This window comes from Rattus norvegicus, chromosome 10 (assembly GCF_021556685.1).
Source record: "Rattus norvegicus strain SHRSP/BbbUtx chromosome 10, alternate assembly SHRSP_T2T, whole genome shotgun sequence".
Lineage (NCBI taxonomy): Eukaryota > Metazoa > Chordata > Mammalia > Rodentia > Muridae > Rattus > Rattus norvegicus.
The window spans coordinates 111279717-111300486 of record NC_141543.1 but is presented as its reverse complement, the minus strand read 5'-3'; the positions used below and the strand labels follow the sequence as shown (position 1 = coordinate 111300486).

General features: G+C 47.0%; 1 protein-coding gene across 1 annotated transcript in view; it reads right to left on the bottom strand.

Moving 5' to 3' along the window:
* Positions 1-20770, bottom strand: part of Rptor (regulatory associated protein of MTOR, complex 1) — a 298642-nt gene that overhangs the window by 234281 nt on the left and 43591 nt on the right. Inside the window, 1 exon segment of the mRNA NM_001134499.2 lies at positions 3703-3805. Within this exon segment, the coding sequence (NP_001127971.2) occupies positions 3703-3805 (103 nt within the window).

The window sequence follows — 20770 nt, the reverse complement described above, 5'->3', positions numbered from 1 at the left end:
ATCTGAAGAGCTTCTGGGCAACAGGGGCCACATGTCTCCCAAATCGCTTTGGGGTACCAGAATCTCCAAGCTTCTGACAGCCAAACTACTACCAGCTAGAACAGAGACGGCCCATCCCACCTTCTCTGCTCAGCGGCCGGCTCCATACTCTGCTCTCTGGCAAGCAGTCCCCACAAGCAGGGGCACCCCATTTAGTGGACCATTTTTAGTATTACTGCTGTAGCATTTAATGTCAGTTATAAAACCAAACGGCCTCTCCCTGCTTTTCTGAAAACAGACAGGCTTCGATGCCAGAAGACAAAACAGCATTTTTAAAGCAGAGGAATGAGGGAAAAACAATGGCTCCCCAAGAGCTTACAATTCCTGGAGACCAACCAACGAATGCGTTTACTCCATGATATTCACAGCTCACATCGTACCACCTGGGACAGGTGACAGGGGCCTGTGCCTTCCTTCCTCCACAGAGGCACTGACTGACGTGCTCTCCAGGTGGCCTTGGGATCCTCTCTGGCTCAAGCTCAGGTGGTGCAAACAAAAGAAACACCACACATGGGTCCTGGTGTCCTTTGAGATCAGAGCAGTCTCACCCCAGCACAGGCAGCTGCGTCTCACTTCCTACAAGGCCACAGTCACACTCACAGCTTCCAGCAAAGCTCTGGGCTACGCTTCAACAACTGTCTGACATACTAAAGGTCTAATTTGTTAGATGGAATAAGAACACCATGCATTCCACCATCTGACATCTGCTAGACTTCAACCCTGAGCTCACGGACATCCCAGAGGCCAGCACACTCAAAACAGCTAACGAGGCACAGAGGCACGTTTGCTACACGCCCCCTTCAACCACTCAGGTGGGCACAAGTGGCCCTGGCCCCCTGCTGTGTTGAGAGGAAAGGCAGGGGATACTGTAGAAGGGTGAGCACCAGTTGATACTATGATATAAATATGTCCCCCCAAAATTCCTATCTTAGAACATAACCCCCCCGGGGTTGGGGATTTAGCTCAGCGGTAGAGCACTTGCCTAGCAAGCGCAAGGCCCTGGGTTCGGTCCCCAGCTCTGAAAAAAAAAAAAAAAAGAAAAGAAAAGAAAAAAGAAAAAAGAACCCCCAAGCCTGACAGTGCCAGGAGGGGGAGCAGGAGTGCCTAAGATGAGGGACAGAAACTTTACAAAAAGGGCTGCAAGCTGGGTGTTGGTGGCACATGCCTTTAATATCAGCACTCAGGAGGCAGAGGCAGGCAGATCTCTCTGAGTTCAAGGCCAGACTGGTCTACAGAGCGAGTTCCAGGACAACCAGGACTACACCAAGAAACCATGTCTTGGGGGAAAAAATTTTTTTTAATTAAGGGCTGGGGATGTGGGGGCTGAAAGCAACTAGCTAGCCCCTTTGCTGGGTCCCACCAAGTGAGGAAAGTGTTCAAGGTGACATCTTGGAAGCAGAAACCAAACATACCATCTGCCACCACATGGAGCTTGAATTTTACAGTCTACGGAACTGTACGAATTACCTAATCTCCTATATTTTGTTATAGAAGCACAAACTAGGAGTTTTAGGACACTGGGGTTAGAGTTGAGGCATGACAAAAAGCCTGTCAAAGTCTATGCATGGAGCTGATCGCAGGGTCCCAGTCAATCCCCTTGAGTCATGAGGTAGGTGGCACCATCAGCTCCTCTCAGGAAGACAGAAACTCAAAGCAACTGAGCGGACAGAGAGGCTGGGTGAATGGAGCTGGCATCTTGAGGAAATCATGATTCTTTGACTTTGGGTGACAGCACAAAATGCTAAGACCAGACACGTAACACAAGTCTGTAGCCTCCCACATAGCCACATACACATCAAAGTCACTGGATGGCAACCGGTACCACAGGTCACCTGCTCTGCTACTGCAAACCAAGCCTGGGTGTGCCTCACAACCTGTACAGCCTCTTGACCAACCCTTGTTCCTCTGACTACTGTAACCTGCCTTCTCTGTTCTCACACTCGCCTTCCTCTCTACACTTCCAGAAGCCTCCTTCTAGTCACTGTTCATGACAAGCACATGCTCACTTAAGTCCCCGGTCCACATAGCATTCTCCACTAAGACCTGCCTTCCCAGCTTTCTAGTAGCGGTCAGCCCCACTCTGACTTAAGAAGAACCTTGTCGTATGTAAACTAACCTCCCCCAACCCCTGCTGACCAGCCAAGCACAGCCCCAAAGTGCTGACTGGCAACAATAGATTGGATGGTCCCCAAGCACCTTCTCTTGAGAACGGAGCCCACGTGCTCAAGTGCTAATGAGCCACACGTCAGCTCAGACCAATCACAAATGATGGACAGGTAAATGATGTCACCCCACCCGACAGGGCTGGTGAGCACTGCAGGAGCACAGCAGCTCTCTTCTGCAGTCCTCCGCCAGTGGTTGGGAGCCATGCTCAGGGTAGATGTGCTGCAGAAGACAGGCGGATTCCTCAGAAGAGACTCTTTGTGGTGGCCCTAACACCGAAAGTTCCAAGCACTCACTGAACCAGGAGAGCGGCCACTGCTCTGCTTGCAACTTTAAAAATCTTTTTTCAAAATAAAGTGTGAAATAACAGATACCAAGCATCAGCTGAAGCCAGCCGTTCACACTGTTTTTCTTTATCCTGTGTTACCACACCACAAGAGCCCAGAGCAGGCCCAAGTCCCAGTAAAATCCGAACACAAAGTACTCAATTTAGGAAAAGCGGATGTCCTTCTGAACGGGTTAGCCAGTCGTGATGGTGCCCACCTGCAATCCAACACTCAAGAGGTAGAGGCAGGGGAGCAAGCCTAGAGAACACAAGAATCCTGTCTTAAAAAGAAAACCCTCATGAGACCAAGGGTGGGCTGGGGTTGGAAGAGGGGACACACAGCTGCCGCTGTGATGTAAACACTCCTACAGGAGACTGTGGCGGCAAGCTGTGTGTACCCTGGAAATGCTCACACAGGAATTTTATCACACACATGATTCATCACCCACCTCTCCCCATTTATTAAAGACAATGTACATGACTAACCTAGATAGAACTTAACTATCTCAAACAGAGAACCACCTGCCTCTGCCTCCCAAATACTGGAATTAAAGGAGTGCATGCACGCCACGCAGCTCTAGTCTCTTCTAAATGAGCAGTCTCCTTACTTGATGGAGGTTTCCCAACTCCAGCGTACTCACAGGACCGCTTAAGGCACGGTCATCATTTGTATCTCCTTCTCCCTGGGTTCAATAACCAGGCAGGGGCTAGTCAGATGGCTCAGCAGGTAAACAGACCCAGTTGCCACCCAGCCTGACAACCAGAGTGAAAGGAGAGAGCTGACTCTGACAGTCATCCTCTGACCTCCACATGTGCACTGCTGTGGGGCTTCGGAGGGGATTAAATGGCCTAATCTCCTGGGAGCTGCTCTAAGCCCCACTCAGTCCACTACAAGCACGAATGCTGCTACTATCATCTATAATTTATACCACAACACTTTGCTTCAGAGAGCTCCATTTACCTTTTCTATAAATATTACTTATATACAAATGAGTCATTCCATTTTTCAAAAGTAGTCATAGCTCCATTATACACCATGTATAGGCACAAGCCAGACACTAACACATTTTAAAGGAAAAGATACAGAAACCAATAGTTATTTTGATTTTCCTTGAACATGTTATCTAAAACAACAGTTTACATGACAGGCGCCCATCAGAGGGGCTGGCACTTACCAATCCAGCATTCCAATCGAGCACAAGGTGTGGTCTTCACCACATCTGGAGGATCCACACCCACATTCAGGCACAGGACCAAGGCCACACTGACGGTCTTCATCTGGAAGCACAACAGAAACAGTATTTCAACATGGACTCCAGACTATCCCCAGAATACTGGGCTCCTCCTGCACTGTCCTACTCAGTCACTCTTACAGCACTGCTCCTGTACCCCGGGTTAGCCCACCTCTGAGGACAGGGCAGAGGGTTAAAAGCAGCACATGCAGGAGCTTCCTTAAAATGAATCTCCAGGAGCAGAATCAACTGATCAAAAGGCAACCTATCTTACAGTGCTCAGCGCATGTTCTTATCCACATCCGACTGTGAGGGGTGAGAGACTTAGCTCGTATTAGTGCGGCTGAGAACTCTGTGGGACATACGTGCCATGTTCATTCCGAGTCCCACTCCTCCTTGTTCACTGGTGGCTTGTCTTTAAAACTCTCACTACCCATGTCATACCACTTCACTGCTTCTCTCCACCTGTGGCTGCTGTCTGAGCCTTCGGTGCTTTATTTGGGATTTCTGTTTTTAAGACAGGATCTCTCTGTGTAGTCCTGCTGTTCTAGAACTCAGAGACAGACCCGACTGACACCAGGTATGTTCTGCTTTCTGCTAGATACAGCTCCTCCCACCTTCTTTTCCCACTGATCCAACTCTACGAAGCAGCCCCACCCACTCAGCACATCTTAGCCCACGTCCTTCATCCCCTCACACACAGCGTACAGTCACTGGTCATGGGTGCTAGAAACACCGGGAAACCTAAGAGATGAAGATCTGCACCAGCACAACACCAAGCACACACTGCAATCCACCACTACGGTAGGGCTGAGAATTTAAGCCTGAGCTACACAGTGAGACCCTGTCTTGGAAAAATAAGTTGGGTGGGAGAAGGATGCATTCAAACAGAGTACCAGCCCTCCTCGTCCTCCACCATCCTTAGCGGCACCAACACCCTACACTATCAAGTCCCAACCCACTTTACATCCTAGTGGAAATGTCTGCTAGGGAGTGCACTCCAAACCATCAACTCTCACTGGGCTCCATCACACCCAGCACATATGTGTAAGAACACATGGGCCAGCCTGCCTGGATGCAAGCTGCATATCAAAGCTGTAGTTCACACGTGGCAGCTCCCTGTGCTTTTAAGTCAAAGCTCGGCTCTTTGAAGGTCAGTGACACACTCTCTGTCACCTGAAATCCTCCACCTCCAAGCCTTGGTCCTCTCTACCAGGGCACCCCAATTCCTGCTGGGAACACACCATGTCCAGTCTCACCTACTCTCTTAGCTTGGGTCTTAGTTCCAGTTCCATCCAATACTTTCCTTGACTCCTAGAATGACATCTCCAGGACCCTTAAGTAGCAAAGTCTGCCAAGAGATAAATGATCCAGTGACCAGCACAGCACTCCCCAGGGACCAAGCTCATATACCTCATCTTCATCCTGTGGGTCAGTCATTTGCTTACTGCTGTGACAAAACACCTGCCACAGGCCATTTAAGGAAGGCTTATTCTGCCTCACAGTTTGGGGGTGCAGGCCACCCTGCCAGCAGAAGCATGAAGCAGCTGGTCACACTGCATCCATCAGAACGCAGAGAGGAAAGAATTTCAGCACCCAGCTTCCTCTCTCTCTATTCAGTGTAGGAAACCAGCCCAGGGAATTGTGCTGCCCACAAAGGATGTGTCCTCAGTCCTCAGTTAAACACTTTAGGAGACATCATCATAGACACACCCCACAGGTGTTTCCACAGCAACTCTAAATCCATTTAAGTTGACCATGAAGATTAACCATTGTGCTTTGCATAATAACCAAAGGCCAGGTTTTCTCCAAATAATGCTACATAGCTAATTAATCCTCACCTGTTTTCCAAACCAATCACTTATTCACTTATTGCTTATGTGCCCAGGTGTTGCACCTGTGTGCAATGGCAGAAAGAGACCAGATCCCCTAACCCTGGAGTTACAGACAGTCGCTGGCCACCATCTAAGTGCTGGACTCTAACCCGAGTCCTCTGAAACAGTGGCCAATGCTGGACAGCAGTCCAGCTCCAGCTCCTTAGTCACACTTTAAACCCCACTGGACAGACTGCACTAATATTCCAATCAAACTTAACAAGAAGCAACATTTTCACATACGCTCCTCTCACAGAGAGAACACAGCATCTCCACATATGGTCAAGTCTCCTTTGACCGCTGTGACATATAAAGCAAAGAAGACTATGGTCTCCTTCCCCAGGAAGGTCCAAAATGTCATCAAAAGCATGCCTGTATTCTTCATGAACATCTGGAGGACACACTCACTGCCCATGACAACTTCATTTGACCACTTGCTCTTCTGTGTGTGTGTGTGTGTGTGTGTGTGTGTGTGTGTGTGTGTGTGTGTGTGTGTGCGCGCGCGCATGCGTGCATGTGCATGTGTTGAGGAGGGGTCACTTTGCTAAGTCTGTAACTACATGGGCTTGCTGCTGGTTTTCCTGTGAGTGTGCAAACGCCCTATCACACGGCCTGTGCCTCATCCTCTCCCACAGTCTCCCGTCTTACTGTGTTGTGAGAAACTTCTACAATAACTTTTCTAAAGCAGCACGAAAGGATGGCGATGGCCTCTTCCAGACATCCGTCCATTTCTAGCTGTCCAAGTGTCTGTTGTTCAGCACAGAATTTAAAGGTCTATGGGAGAAGGATATTTCTACCCTTCTTCTTTCCCTGCAATGCTCACACCTCTAAAAGCATCTTCCACAGAACTGTCCAGAAGCATCTCACTATAAACCTGAAAACAAGCTATTTACTCATTGTCAGAGGGAAAGGTGAAAATCAGAGGATAAAAATAACTGTACTTTCTAGTTAGCTTCCCAATATGTAAGTGACCACAGAGCTGATCAATTAATTTTTTGCAGACTCAGCCTGAGGACTGTATAAACAAAGAGGTTTCATGCAAACATCGCTGTCATCTTGCTAGAGAGAGTCTTAAGTCTCTTCCACCGGTATAACATAGAATTCACAAGGTCTCCATAAACTCCCGAACAAGATCTTGGATCAGGCTCTAAGTCACTTCCTGAAGAAATGCGGCTTTGCTCAGTCATCTCAGACTTCTCTCTCTACAGACACAGCAATCCATACAGTTCAGGCCTCAAAGTTCCTTACTTAAAATCTTCAGTCAGAGAACAGTACATGAAAAATTCCAGATATAAACAGCCTGCAAATTCCAACTGCACTTATCTGGGAATTACGCATCCTGTGCTTGGGGTTCATATCCCCATTAAGAGCTCTGCGTGGTGTAAGAATGACTGTGTGCAAGCAATGCTTGTCCATTTAGTTATGGCTCCAAAGCAGGAAGAGCAAACTGCCAATCAGATAAGACAAAGAGAAGCCAAAGAGTGGTCCTCCCTTCCAGAGTTGAGGGCTGGTGAGGTGACTCAACTGGTAAGGCTGCTGGCCAAGCCCAGGGACCTGCATTTACTCCCCAGGGCCCAGATGCTGAAGGAAGAGAACCACCTCTGCCCAGTGCCAGCCTCTGCACACTTGTGCATGGCACAGACACTCACAGTCACACACAGGAAGGGACGGGCTGTGGAGGAGAAGCCACCTTTACAGACCCTTACGACAGGACTGCTCTGCTGTGTGTCACTTTTTTGTGCTTATACTCCCTGTGCCTCCTTTACAAATGCATCCCTAACAGGTATCACAAGTAAGAAACAGTGTATATAAGGGCTCTGTGCTGTCCTAAGTTTCTGGCAGCTGGTGGGATCTCAGAACAAGGAGACCAAGGGACTACCAGAGTCCACCACAACTGATTCACCACAACTGAACTCCACCCATTCACTGGCTTCTTGTTGTGTCCTTGGTCTGCAAAGAAAAAAATCCCTCAAACTAACCTCCTGTCTCCTACACAAAGCCCAAAGCAAAACGCACTATCAATGGCCTAAGTTAGAGCTCAGCTGTAACTACCCTAGGAGCGGCCTACTGTGTGCCTTCTGAACACCCCACCGTGTAGCCCCACACACCCAAGGAGGAAGTGACAAGGTCATCTGACTAGTGCTGGCTCGGTGTCTTGCCACAGTCTTTGCTCAAAACCCAGGTAGTCCACAGCGGAGTCTGGACTCTGTGCATCCTGTCAGTGACGGCCTCTGTGTTAAGTGATGCTAAGAGGCCTCTCAGTTACAGCCTGACTCCCAAAAGCACAGGTCAGGGAGGAAGAACAAGGTGGGTTGCCCAGCTCCCACAGCAGCATGCTGGGTGCATCTGGTTCCCCCACACTAAGGACAGAGAAGGGGGTCAGGACACTGATGCAGCATTCAATCCAACTTATTTATTGCAGTTCTTAGTAAATATGTTCTGAGTTAGTTATTAAAAGAAAAGGGGGGACCTCGAGAGCTAGCAGACAGTTCAGTCAGTAAAGAAAGTATTTGTTGGACAAGCACAAGGACCTAAGTTCATATCCCCAGAACCACATAAAAGTCAGGTTATGGTTCATGTCTGTAACCACAGCCCTGAGAAGGTCAAGGCAAGAGGATCCCTAGGCCCTACAGTTCACTGGCACCTTGTATAGCCATATTGGGGAACTCCCTGTCTCCAAGAGTTAGATGGAATGCAACAGAGAAGACACTCGATACTCACTTCTGGCCTCCGCACAGTCTTATGATGTGAGTTCCTCAGACAAAAACACATATGAAAACACAATATTCCCTCTTCAGTCCTGTGACACACGCAGCAGACTTATCAACAGTGTGCCTCCTGGACTCTCTGAACATCACTCAAGACTCAGTTTCTCCCCTCCTGCCCAAGAACTGGAAAGCAACAGGATTTGGCCTGGGCACAAAGTGTGAACAAAAACACTCAAGGACCTAATATCCAACACATTTGCTTATGTGACACATACCTAATCAACACTCTGAATTATGCTTTTTATTTAAAAAAAACTCAAATACACTAACACACATACTAGAAAAATGGACTTTAGTCTAATACCTAGTTACTGATTTAAAATCAGAAAAACAGATTATTACAAAATATTCTCAAGTCAATCAAGTATATCTTAGCCTACAAATTTTAACCATGTTGGCATAAACTGTATAGACTCTCATGTTTAACTATAGCTAAAATGTCTTTTTTTTTGATATTTTATTTCATTTATATAGCAACCTTATTCCAAAAAAATCTAGATTAATAATTTTTGCTAATACGATTTTATAGAAATGTTTTAATAAGGGCTATCAAATTTAATGCACCAAAAACTGTAAAAATACTGCATAAAATAACCATTGTGGGCATTAAAATACTTCCTCTGGACAGAATATAACCAAAGATGGCACAATTATGTCTCCGGGAGTTACTTTTGAGTTTCAAAAGAATGCTGTTTTGAAATTCAGGGAAGGGTTGGGGATTTAGCTCAGTGGTAGAGCGCTTGCCTAGCAAGCGCAAGGCCCTGGGTTCAGTCCCCAGCTCCGAAAGAAAAAAAAAAAATTTTTTTCAGGGAAAATCACTCAAGCCTGCAATCACAGCACTTGAGATGCTGAGGCAGGAGTATAGTAAGTTCAGATCCAGCCTAGACTATGTAGTGAATTCCAGGACAGCTTTGACTACATGAAACTATCTCAAAAGAGAAAAAGAGAATCATTCAAGAAACTGTAAATCAGGCGAGGTAAGTGCACAGCTTTAATCCCAGCACTCAGGAGGCACAGACAGGAGGATCTCTGTAAGTTCAAGAGCAGCCTGCTCTACAGAGTGAGTCCCAGGACAGCCAAGACTACAGAAAGAGGCCTTGTCGTCCCCCACCACCAAAATCAAAAAGAGGGAGGGAAGGAGGGAGGGAAACTGTAGGATTCTCAGCAGTTACTCCTGGTCTGCAGCCCGTCCATCAGCTTCCGTCTGTCTGACAGTGAGAGGAAGGAATCTGTCTGTCTGCAGCAGCTCTCAGTGCCCAGGCTGCCTTGGGTCCTTCCTCTCTGGGCCATCCTGGAGGTGCACTTGGGAATTGGATCCCAATCAAAAGCTTTCAGGAAACTTTAGATTCGAGCTGTGGAAAATGGGAAGTGTTGGATATGTTCTGAAATTCAGAATTTTTCAAATATCAGAAATTTTGTCCCTACACCATATCTTCTAACACACAAGAGCACATGACCATGCTAAGAGCACTAACGGTCACACAGTGAAATCTCCACTGAGTAAATGACGTCAGCACAGACTTGCCCCGACACAAAGACCTGTGCACACAGTGAGCACCGCCATGGTGACTGGAGTACTTTGATGTCTGCTGCCATTCACAGGATTCAGACAATACTACAAAGATGTGTCTGTCTTCCTTCTTGGCTGACTGATTGACAAAGCCACCTACTGTTTGGAAGGCATGGCTGATCCAGCAGCTCTGCCACGTTTGAACGAAACTTCACAGGCTGCCATGCCTAGCATCTAGATGACCGATGTGCAGGAAAGAAACAAGGAGTGAGCAAACCTGTGTGGACTAGGCCTACGCTGAGTGGTGCTTGTGCATAAACAGCCGAGCACATGGAAGTGAGGCAGGAAGCCAGCCTGAGGGTCAACACTGATGTCACATAACACTGTTCACCCACTTGTCTGAGGACAGAACCTCCCACTCCCAAGAGTCCTCGTTAGGATTAGGAACGACAGGAAAACCTGAGCGGAGCTGAGGCGACAAAGGTGCATAATTTATAAAGAAAGTCAGAAACACACAGCAAAGAGAGGAGAAAGAAGGGGGAAAGGAGAAACCAGTGTGCCCCCAGCTCCATCCAAAGACAGCAGGAGAGGCAAACAACAAGGCAGAGAGAAGCTCATCGAACTGAGTTTCCTCCCTAGCAGCAGCTAGGGAGATCCCTGGCTTTTTCCTATTCTTCCATTCCTTCCTTGGGAACTGGAAACAAAGGGAAGGATGTTGGGATTTACAAGTGTGGTTTATTACTCTGAGCCAGGATCCTAACTTAGCTTTAAACGTGTTGTTTTTAATTCTGTTCCTATTACACTGACTGTAAAGCCTACCTCCCCTGCTATGAGAAAGTCCAGTAGAAGGCAAAGGGCAAAAGGAAATCTGCAACATCAAAGTTAGCTAGTGGCAAGCTCAGTGGGACACCTCTGAGTCCCTCAAAGGGACACCTTCCTCCCCTTCATAATCGCAGTACCCAGGAGACTGACTGCTGACTGCGTTTACTTCCAACAAAAGACACCTTAAGATATTTGTTTTCTAAGGGTCAAAATAAAGAACTATAGACAAGGTTTTTTTTAAAGCCCTAGCTCAAAAAAACAAACAAACAAACAAAAAAAAAAAAAACCTAGCTCAGTTTATTCTAGAGATCAGAATTATTTAAACCTACTAAAGATATCCTTAATTCGTACTCATACGTGTACACACACACACACACACACACACACACACACACACACACACACACTGAAAGCACAAAATCTCAGAAGCTGTTGTTTGGAAGGAAACAGTGGATGAGCCCCTTTTTCTTCTTTGTACCTGTCCCTTCAGCATGTTACTTGGAGAAAGGGATTAAAAAATAATAATTTTACCACAGTAACCAAAGGCTTTCTTCACAAGTGCCCATGTATTACATACATTTTTACGACTAGGAAGACACAGAAAATGTTTGGCTGAAGCCTAGATTAGTATATGCTGTGCCTTTAGAGGCAGGATGTCACCTGAGAATGTCAGCCCTGTGACCAAGTTAAGCAAAACTGTCTTTCATAAGGAGAGCGTCCATCAAAACAGGGACTGGTTCCAAAGCTACTCAGCTTTTTTTTTTTTTCCCCCGATACAATGCTCATCCACAGCTTTAGAACTGACCAAGTTAAGCAAAACTGTCTTTCATAAGGAGAGCGTCCATCAAAACAGGGACTGGTTCCAAAGCTACTCAGACTACTTTTTCCGATACAATGCTCATCCACAGCTTTAGAACTACTAATAAATTAGAATTAGCAACATTATCCTTAAAGTCAAGTCATTCACCCAAGACATGTTTCCCTCTCCCCATCACAGTGGTGTGTCATCACGGGATACATTCAGAAAAACAGTATGGATCTCAGGTGGCCAGGGAGGCTGCTTCCATTGCAGCATCCTGGTTGGGCCAACAGAACCTAGAACAGGACTCTTAGGTCTCCGTATCCACAAACTGCAAGGCAGGACGGATGCTTTCAGAAGACAACAACCAGCATCAAAGACCAGCCAAGAAAACACCGGCCTGCAGCGGGAAGGCTTCAGCTGGCTCATGGGATACATCTGGAGAATGATCCACAATGACCATATGTTAGGTCTTGGCCAAGTGAATTTAGAAAACCAAAGCAAAAGGGAAGGAGGGGTCAAAAGGAGGTGAGAGAGGGGCAAAGAAAGAGGAGAGTGGAACAACAAATCAGGTGCTCAAAACATCCAACAGGAATCAACTATAGTAGCCTCATAGGCAGCCATCCGGGGATTTCCCCATAGAGAGAGAGAGTCTCAGGCAAAGCAGTCTCGGGTGAAGTTTCCAAGAATAAATATCAATAGCAAATAGGGGTGACATCATCAAATTGAGTAATTAGGATATTTATCAGAAACCAAATGGGGAATCTAGGGAGGGAGATACAGTTCTTCCTTAGGTGACTATCTCATATGTGACTGGGTTCCTTCCCCTCCCAATATGGGTCAGGAGTCAGGTTCTGAATTCACACAACTAGGACATGGGGAGTCAGTAATCACTGGTTTTCCAGGAGCTGCAATCTCTAGGACTTACCCTAAGGCCAGTCCTCTCTGTACAGCTTCCTAGGCATGGATTTTGCCACCAACATAAAACTGTTGGCTTAGTGAATCTCAGTAAGACAATGTCAGATCACCACCCCATTCCTGAGTTACTTAAAGAGAATTCCAAGTGAGAAATTACCACAGTGCAGAGTCAAAGGTGAGAAGGATTACAAACAGGAAATAGAAAGCAACAGTTCAATGTCTTTCAAAGTCCTAGAGATAAAGCTGACAGCACACGTGAATATCCTTTGGGGATTATGGACCACTAAACCAAGCACAGCAAACCATGGCACACAATCAGGTCTGTGGCCCAGAACTGAACAAACACAGCTCCCTCAGCCAAGACTGGAAGACTTAATCACCACAGTACTTCCACAGCCTGCTCTTTCTGTGCATTTCTTCTCAACAGGCTTGCCAGTTTAAGAGCTAGTCCCAAAGCTAGTCACAAAATGACCTTGTAGAACACAAACTGAAAGGCTGTATTTCATCCACACCTCAGTGCCTATGAATACAGCCGAGCCTCACTTGAAAAACAAGGCTGGCAAGGACAACCAAGCATGAGAGCTGAACATTCCAGAAGAATCCACAAAAACAATTCATAAAGAAGTTTCCTGTCAGACATGATAGTACACACTTGCTATCCCAGCACCCAGAGGCTGAGGCAGGAAAAAGATCGCTATGCCAACACCAAGGCTACAGAACAAGACCCTGGCTTTGGAAGAAAAAAAGAAATCAATCTTACCTGTACAGTAAAGTTTTTAGGAAAATTCAGTGTCTCAAAATCATCTAGAGATGCATGTATTCATGGGAATGCAGAAGGCATGTGAGTGTGTGCTCGTGAGCACGGGTCCACGGGAACACACGTTTATGTGCCCAGAGGAATGTGTACACATGCATTTAGAGGCCAGAGGATAGCCACGGGTGTTGGCACTCAGAACAATGTCTTTCTTTGACCTACAACTCAACCAATTAGGCTAGGATGGATGGCTAGCTAGCAAGCCCCAGAGATCTACCGGTCTCTGCCTACCCAGTGCTAGGATTCTAATATAAACCCACATTACTACATTCAATTTTGTACATAGATGCTAGAATCAAACTCAGGTCTCCCCTGCCCCAAATCTAGAGAGATCCAGATTGGTTATCTTTCTTCAAACAAAAAACAAACCTCAGTAGCAATATTCTTCGGGAACATTCCAACACAAACAGGGCAGGGCATGTGAAACACTGAAGCCTAGCTGCTGGCCCTGTTCAGGGTGGCCAATGCTGTTCCCACAGAGCAGCTCACACATGCTTTGTCAGACCACAACCTGCCTTCCAGGTACAGTTTGAGGTGGACACTTCCTCAGCTCTGGCACAGCCCTCAGGCCTTGCCTGTCTTTGGACCTCACTGTCTGAGACCCTCGCTGACAGGATTTTCAGGAAGGAGGTACAGTAGTCTGGTACAGTAGTGTCTTTGGGGAAAGACTCCAAAGCAAAGGACAGAGCTAACAGTTCTTCCACAGCTCTGGATAGGAAGTCCTTCAGCGCAGCCTTCCCAAGACAGAAACGGCCACTGAGGAGGACATGTCACCTCATCCAGGTCATATGTCCAGCAGAAAAAGTCCCAACGCTACTATACCTCAAAGCCACATTAGCTCTTTCTCACTGAAAAAAAAAAATTACTTTTTGTAGTGCTACACAATTTTCATCTCAGCACTTGGGGAACAGAGGCAGGAGAATCTCTGAGTTTGAGGATAGTCTGCAATACACAGGGCGCAAATACCTCAGAGCACATGTGGAGGTCAGAGTCAGTTCTGTCCTTCCCATCTCTATGTATTCCAGGTACTGAACTCATCTCTTATGAGACCTTTACCCACTGAGCCATCTGGCCAGCCTCTTTATTTTTTAACTGACAGAAAAATTATTCATACTAGGTGTTGCAGACACTGTGCTTCCCTGGAACCTCTTGTTGACAGCCCTAGTCAGACCCACTGTGTTCTTTTTTCTTTCTCTCTCTTCCTCTCTCCCTCTCTTTCTTTCTTTCTTTCTTTCTTTCTTTCTTTCTTTCTTTCTTTCTTTCTTTCGACAGAGTTTCTATGTGTAGCCCTGGTTATCCTGATCCTGTAGACCAGGCTGGCCTTGAGCTCACCTTCCTCTGCCTCCTGAGTGCTGGGTTAAAGGTGTGCGCCACCTCTCTCCAATTCCCACTGTGCTCTTCATCGTGGCTGGTGGTGAACCCCTAGGCCACTTCTCTTTCTAGCTGTTTGCATACAAAGTTCCAAAGGCAACAGAAAACGTTGATGCTCTGAGCACTGAAAGGAAAGGATATGAGCATAACAGTTCCTCTTTTCACAGATTTATTCCAGGACTCCTGTGACAGGGAGGTGGCACTGGTGGCAAGTCCACCTACATACAGAGAGAGAGATCTAAGAATGAACCTTCATCCTCAGTGTAGTCCATGACAAACACTGGACAGAACACCAACAGTTCCCAGTCTTCATCTGCATGCTAACAGTGGCTGGATGGCACTGTGGTCTCTGGGAAGGTAAAAGGCACTGTGAGTACCATAGAGCCCTACAGGACCACCGAGGCTGGCTGTGGGCAACTCTAATGCCTGGGACTTGCAACTGGGGAAGTTACAGCATCAACTGACGCTACCTGATGCTGCTGTCCATCCCAGCAAGAAGCTAAAGACTACAAAAGATGCCAAGTGCCAAGCTGTTTGCAATCTTTAGCTGGAGCAATAAGCCTCCAACATAAGCACTCGGAGTCTCCAGCCACTAAGGTCTAAGCAGCATGTCCCTAGCTCTCGGGGCTTGGAGTGTGACCCACTGACCTTCGAATCTAGCCCTAGGTTGTAGGGCACTCAGGGACCTGGGACTGCTGGCAATCAAAGGGCTCACCTACACTCGTGATTTCTACCTGGGTAGAACAAAAGGAATCCATGTGGTTGACTGCTAACAAGCACCTGTGTTAACCGCCCATGGCTCATTAGATTTCACTGTGAATCCTAAGAAAACCACCACAAATAAACCCTGCACATTCCAGACAAGAAAAATATTCTGGACCTCCTGTCAGAAATGCCCAAAGTCCCATGATGCCCCAAGAAAGGTTCAGAACATACCCGGCCTGATAGAACTGAAGATCAGTTAGCAAAGAAAAGTGGCCTTTGAGTGTAGACAGAATGCATGGGCGTGTGCATGCATGTGTGAGCACTCACGCACACTTCCTCTTTCATATTTCTATTCCCATAGTGCCTTACGGGGTTGACAAGCAGTTTTCAAATGAGCGTCAATTAAAAGTTCAGGAAAGCGCTGACACTTCACACTTCACTCTTTCTGTAGTAATGTGCAGGCTTCAGGGCAAAATCAAATCACTGCTATGGCGTGGATGTTGGCTGCCCCTGTGGGGATGTATGGAAGGTTTGTTTTCAAGAAGTTGTATGGGGTATTTGTGATTCCATAGAACCTACTGTCACTAGGGATGTCTCTCCTCTTTCTGACATGAGTAGAAGAGCCACGGCCATTGTCATGTTAACCGAGGCTCAAGGCAACGGACCACTCAACCTTGACTGGCTCTCTAGAACTGTGATCACAAAATCATTTCTCTGGATATTTCATTAGTGACACAAGGCTGACTGACAGTCACAAAGACAAGCTACAATCAGAATAGCTCTACGCTGTGCAAAGGACACTCCTGCAGCTGAGCACTGGGACTGTCCTGGCAACTTCCTGGTAGGTTAGATATGACTGATAGTAGGACAGATTATGACTCCTGTTATAATGTGACAACTAGAGAACAAGGGTCCTCTGCCCTTCAAAACAGGCCTAACCCCTAGAATGAGCGCCCTCCAGACTGAGCCCATTCAAAGGGAACCTAGGGCGGAGAAACAAGACAAATGGCACCACCAGCAACTACCTTCAACATAAGGCAGGCTATTCTACAAAAGAACCAGCCTGGAACCTCCACCAGGAGAGCAAAGGATTAAAAAAGCAGTGTGTGTGTTGGTATGTGTTTGGGGGGAGGGGGTGATGACAGGTGACAACAGGTGACGGACGGGAGAAGTATTACATGGGAACTGAGCTGGTTCTTACCTTTCACCATGTGGGGTCTTGGTGAAAATCAGGTCATGAGGCTTGGTAACAAGAACATTTACCTTCTGAGTCATCTCATCACGCACACACACACACACACACACACACACACACACACACTTTTTTGATTTAAGGAAAAAATGAAAAATATATAAAATTAAGGAATTTTTGCTTACAACAAAACAAAATAAAACATCACTCAGGAGGCAGAGAAAGGAGGATCTCTGTAAGTTCAAGGCCAGCCTGGTCTACAGAATGAGCTCCAGGACAACCAGGGCTGCACAGAAACCCTGTCTTGAAAAATAAAACAAAACAATGATGATGGTGATGGTGATGGTGATGGTGATAACAATGTTGTTGTTGATGATAATGATTATGACAATGACAACGATGTCAATGATTACAATGTCAATGTCAATGGTGATGATGATGATGGCGATGATGGTGATGATGGTGATGATGGTGATGATGTATAAGCTACACTTGCAACACAGGCAGGAAGTGTGAGCAGAGCACAAATTTGGGCTAGGACTACAAAAGTATGTTCAGGTGCTGGTGTAACCCTGACATCAGGCCAGAAAGACACGCCCTCTCGAGAGCTGCATGGAGATGTGTGCAAAGAATCCGGGTGTTGACTGCTCACTTCTCAAATACCTCAAAACAAACACAAGCAGAAAGCAAACTGGATGCAACAGAACAGCTGTGGGCTCTGGGGGAAGTAATACAGTTCAGTGCCCCCAGCTTTCAGTTCCACTTGGCCTGAAATCTTTCAGAATGAAGGCTTGGAATAGGAAGACCTCTACCTTGGCACAAACAAAATTAATCACAAAGATCCAAGAAAAACTGCAACCTATTGCCTCTAGTTCCCAGGAAAGAAAACGTATATTTGTTTCCAAAAAGTCCTAAAACAGATGCACTCAGCAGACCTCACAGGCAGCAGGAAAGTCTCCTGGAGCTGGATCTCAAGTCAGCACTGCTTCCTGCCACTCTTGATAAAGTGTCTGCCGGCACAGTGCTGCCTTCAGTTAGGGGACTTTCCGAGCCTTGTCCCCTTCCTCTCAAGACAGGAACTCTATCAAACAACAGGACTATTTTAGTGTACTTAGTGTCACGTAGCCATCTTCCCAGTCTGCTTCCAGTCCTCTGGGCGGGGACAGAGCATGGGGATATCAGCCTCTGCAGAGTCACGAGGACCCAGGAAATAAGGCTCCTCGAGAATCCAAGTAGTCCCTGGCCTGCCCCTAGGGGTGGGCAGCACTCTGCAGCCTCGTCTCTTAAGGATCAACCAAGTATAGCAGGCCTGAGCCCTTCCTTCCCACAACGGCAGACTTGTCCTCTTTAGCCAGCTGTGGTAACTGGAAAGGTCACATGCAAGCAAGACTCAAAAGTATTTTCTGTCATCACATGGTGGATCAAGCTTCTGCTGCACACTCGGGACACACGAGTGTTTCACCCTCTGCTCAGCTAAGTGTGTGACAAAGGCAGGAAACAACAGGGGAGAGGCAAGGGGGGCGGAAGAGGAGGAGGAGGAGGAGGAAGAGGAGGAGGAAGAGGAAGAAGAGGAGGAGGAAGAGGAAGAGCAGCACAGGTGAGAAGACAGTAAGCAAATGAGGGAAAGCAAGGCAACCTCAGGAGCACTGGTCCTCAAGTCCTCAGTAGGAAGCCTGGCCTTGTAGAGCCTGCCACTCAGCCCAGGACCCTCCCACTGCCCTCTCAGGACTGCGTGTGCACAGCCATGGAACAGGCTCTGAACCAACAGCTAAGGTTATCAATGGTAAACATCAGCTTTAAGATATCACTTAACTTTTTAATTTTTGCTTTTCAAGACTGTCTTGGGTGTAGTTGTCTTGCTGCTGCTGTGCTGTTGCTGTGGATCTGGCTGTCCTGGAGCTGGCTCTATAGACCAGGCTGTCCTTGAACTTGTCTCTGCCTCCAGCGTTGGGACTAAAGGAATGTGCCACTTTCACCTGGCTTAATTTTGTTTTTCAAAGTCTATTATTGCACATAGCCTTTAATATATCTTTAAAGGAAACAAAAACGTAATTACCTTCCTTACATATAAAATGTCTTCGATAGTTTTCAAATCCTCAACTTGCCACAGCCTAGAATCACCTAAGAAAGCATCAACTGAAGAAATAACTTGAAGAAATGGCCTGGGTGGGGGGTATTGATTATGAATTGCTGCAGAAAGACCCAGCCCATTGTAGCATTGCCATTCCCTAGTCAGAGGCCCTGAACTATGTAAGTCAAGAGAAAGCTACATGCAAGCAAGCAAAGCTATGTGTGCTCTCTCTACTCCTGACTGTGGGTATGTTGTGTGACTGTGTGACCTACCCTGGACTCCATGAGACGAGTGTGCTGGTCTAAAACCCACTTTCCAGAGACTGTGACTCACACAGGCACAAGAGCAGCAACACTGTCTCCAGGAGCCTTGGGGAGCCCCACACAAGCCTTGGCAGAAAAGAGTTACTGTGCTAGGCAGGACATCCTGCACTGTGCCCACATCTCAGGCTGTGTGACACTGACTTTGATGACCAGAAAGGAAGCGATGACTCTTGCACCCCACCTACTCTTCTAACATCTGTAAATGTCCTGGAACTGCAGCATGAGCAATGAAGCCGGAGAGACATGACGGGTTAGAAACGGTGGGACAGAGTAAAGCTGCATCTCTGCCTCATCCTGTAGGTCCACCCGGGATCCCACTGAGAAACCAATTTCACTCTCTTCAGAGCAACTTCATGACCTCAAGATCCGAATCGATGGAGATGGGGGCGGGGACTGAATATGGAATACTCAAGTAGCGCCTGGACGACAGTGGTGACAAAGCTGACTGCACTGAAACGTCCAGAGTTTACATAAGACCAAGACAAACACACTGAAGAGAAAGCGCATTTGTTTATACATCACCAGCTTACTGTGGCCTATGTTTTAAAAGGAAGAAAACGAAAAAGAAAAGCAAAGACAAAACCCACAGAGCAAAGAACAAAACACAACAGGTGATCCCCAAGAGGAAAGCTCAAGTGGGCAGCACCCAAGGGCCTGCCTGCACGAACTCATTCACCTCAGGATAGGAAGGGGTCTCCAGTGCAGCCTCAAGGACCTGCAGGTGCAAGGGAGCAAGTGCTCCAGTTTTCTGACAGGGAGCACAAGCTGCAGCAGCTACCGATGCCCCGGGGGGAATTTTGTCAGCGACAGTTTGGCCTAGAACAGTCCACACTGCACAGCTCCATTCCAGGACCAACAACCACATCCTGAGACCTGTCTGCAAAGGTGCAGCTGCTCAGTGCAGTGGCTCCTGGGAAAGTAGACATGCACCGCAGGCCAGGCTACTGCACTTCTGGGCATTCATAACAAAGAAATGAAAACTAAGATTCAGAGGAAAAAAGAACGTAAGTGTTCACAGCAGCCTTATCCATGACAGCAACCCAGATGTCCTTCGGTGAATAAGCAATTGCACATGGCAGTTCATCTACACCACAGACAACACTTGGCAATAACAGGGACAAATGATGGGCAATGTGGATGAGTCTCTAGAGCGATCAGAGTGAAAAAGCCAACTGCAAAAAGTGGAATGCCGCCCAACTCAGCCACACAGCTGCGAGGAGTGAGATGCTGACATGACTTACAGACACGGCATTCTTGAACAAAGGACCATGCCTGCCCAGCTGAGAAGTGTGTGCAACCAAAGGGCAGTGCAGTGGAAAGCCAACATCTGTGTCAAGACCTGGGCTGTGACGTAGGACACTTTTGGCTTAAGGCTCTGGTTTTTGAGACAGGTCTTACTACATAGTTCACATTAGCCAGGAACTCACAGTCTTCCTGCCTCCGCCTCATCAGTGCTGAGAACACCCAGGTGCCACCAAGCTGCTGCCACACTAGGATCCCAGTCCAGGAAAAGGGAAGAAAGGTACAGTTTCACTGTAGACTCTCTAACTGTCTTAAAATGGAAGGCTTAATTTAAAATAGAGAATGAGTCGATGTTTCCTATTCGCATAGCTGTAAACTGAAGCTTCACTAGTGGCCAAGCCTGTGTCCAGTGACAACACAGTAATTAGTGACAACTCCCAACTCCAGAGCTTCTGGCAGCATCAGTGAAATATGGACCAAACTATGAGACCATGGGTGCACTAACCACTGTCAGTAATCCCTCACTCACTTCTTTTAAAGCCATTATGCCTGATCAACTGGTGTTTTGCTTGGCACCCACCCAAGAACAAACCATAAAAGGA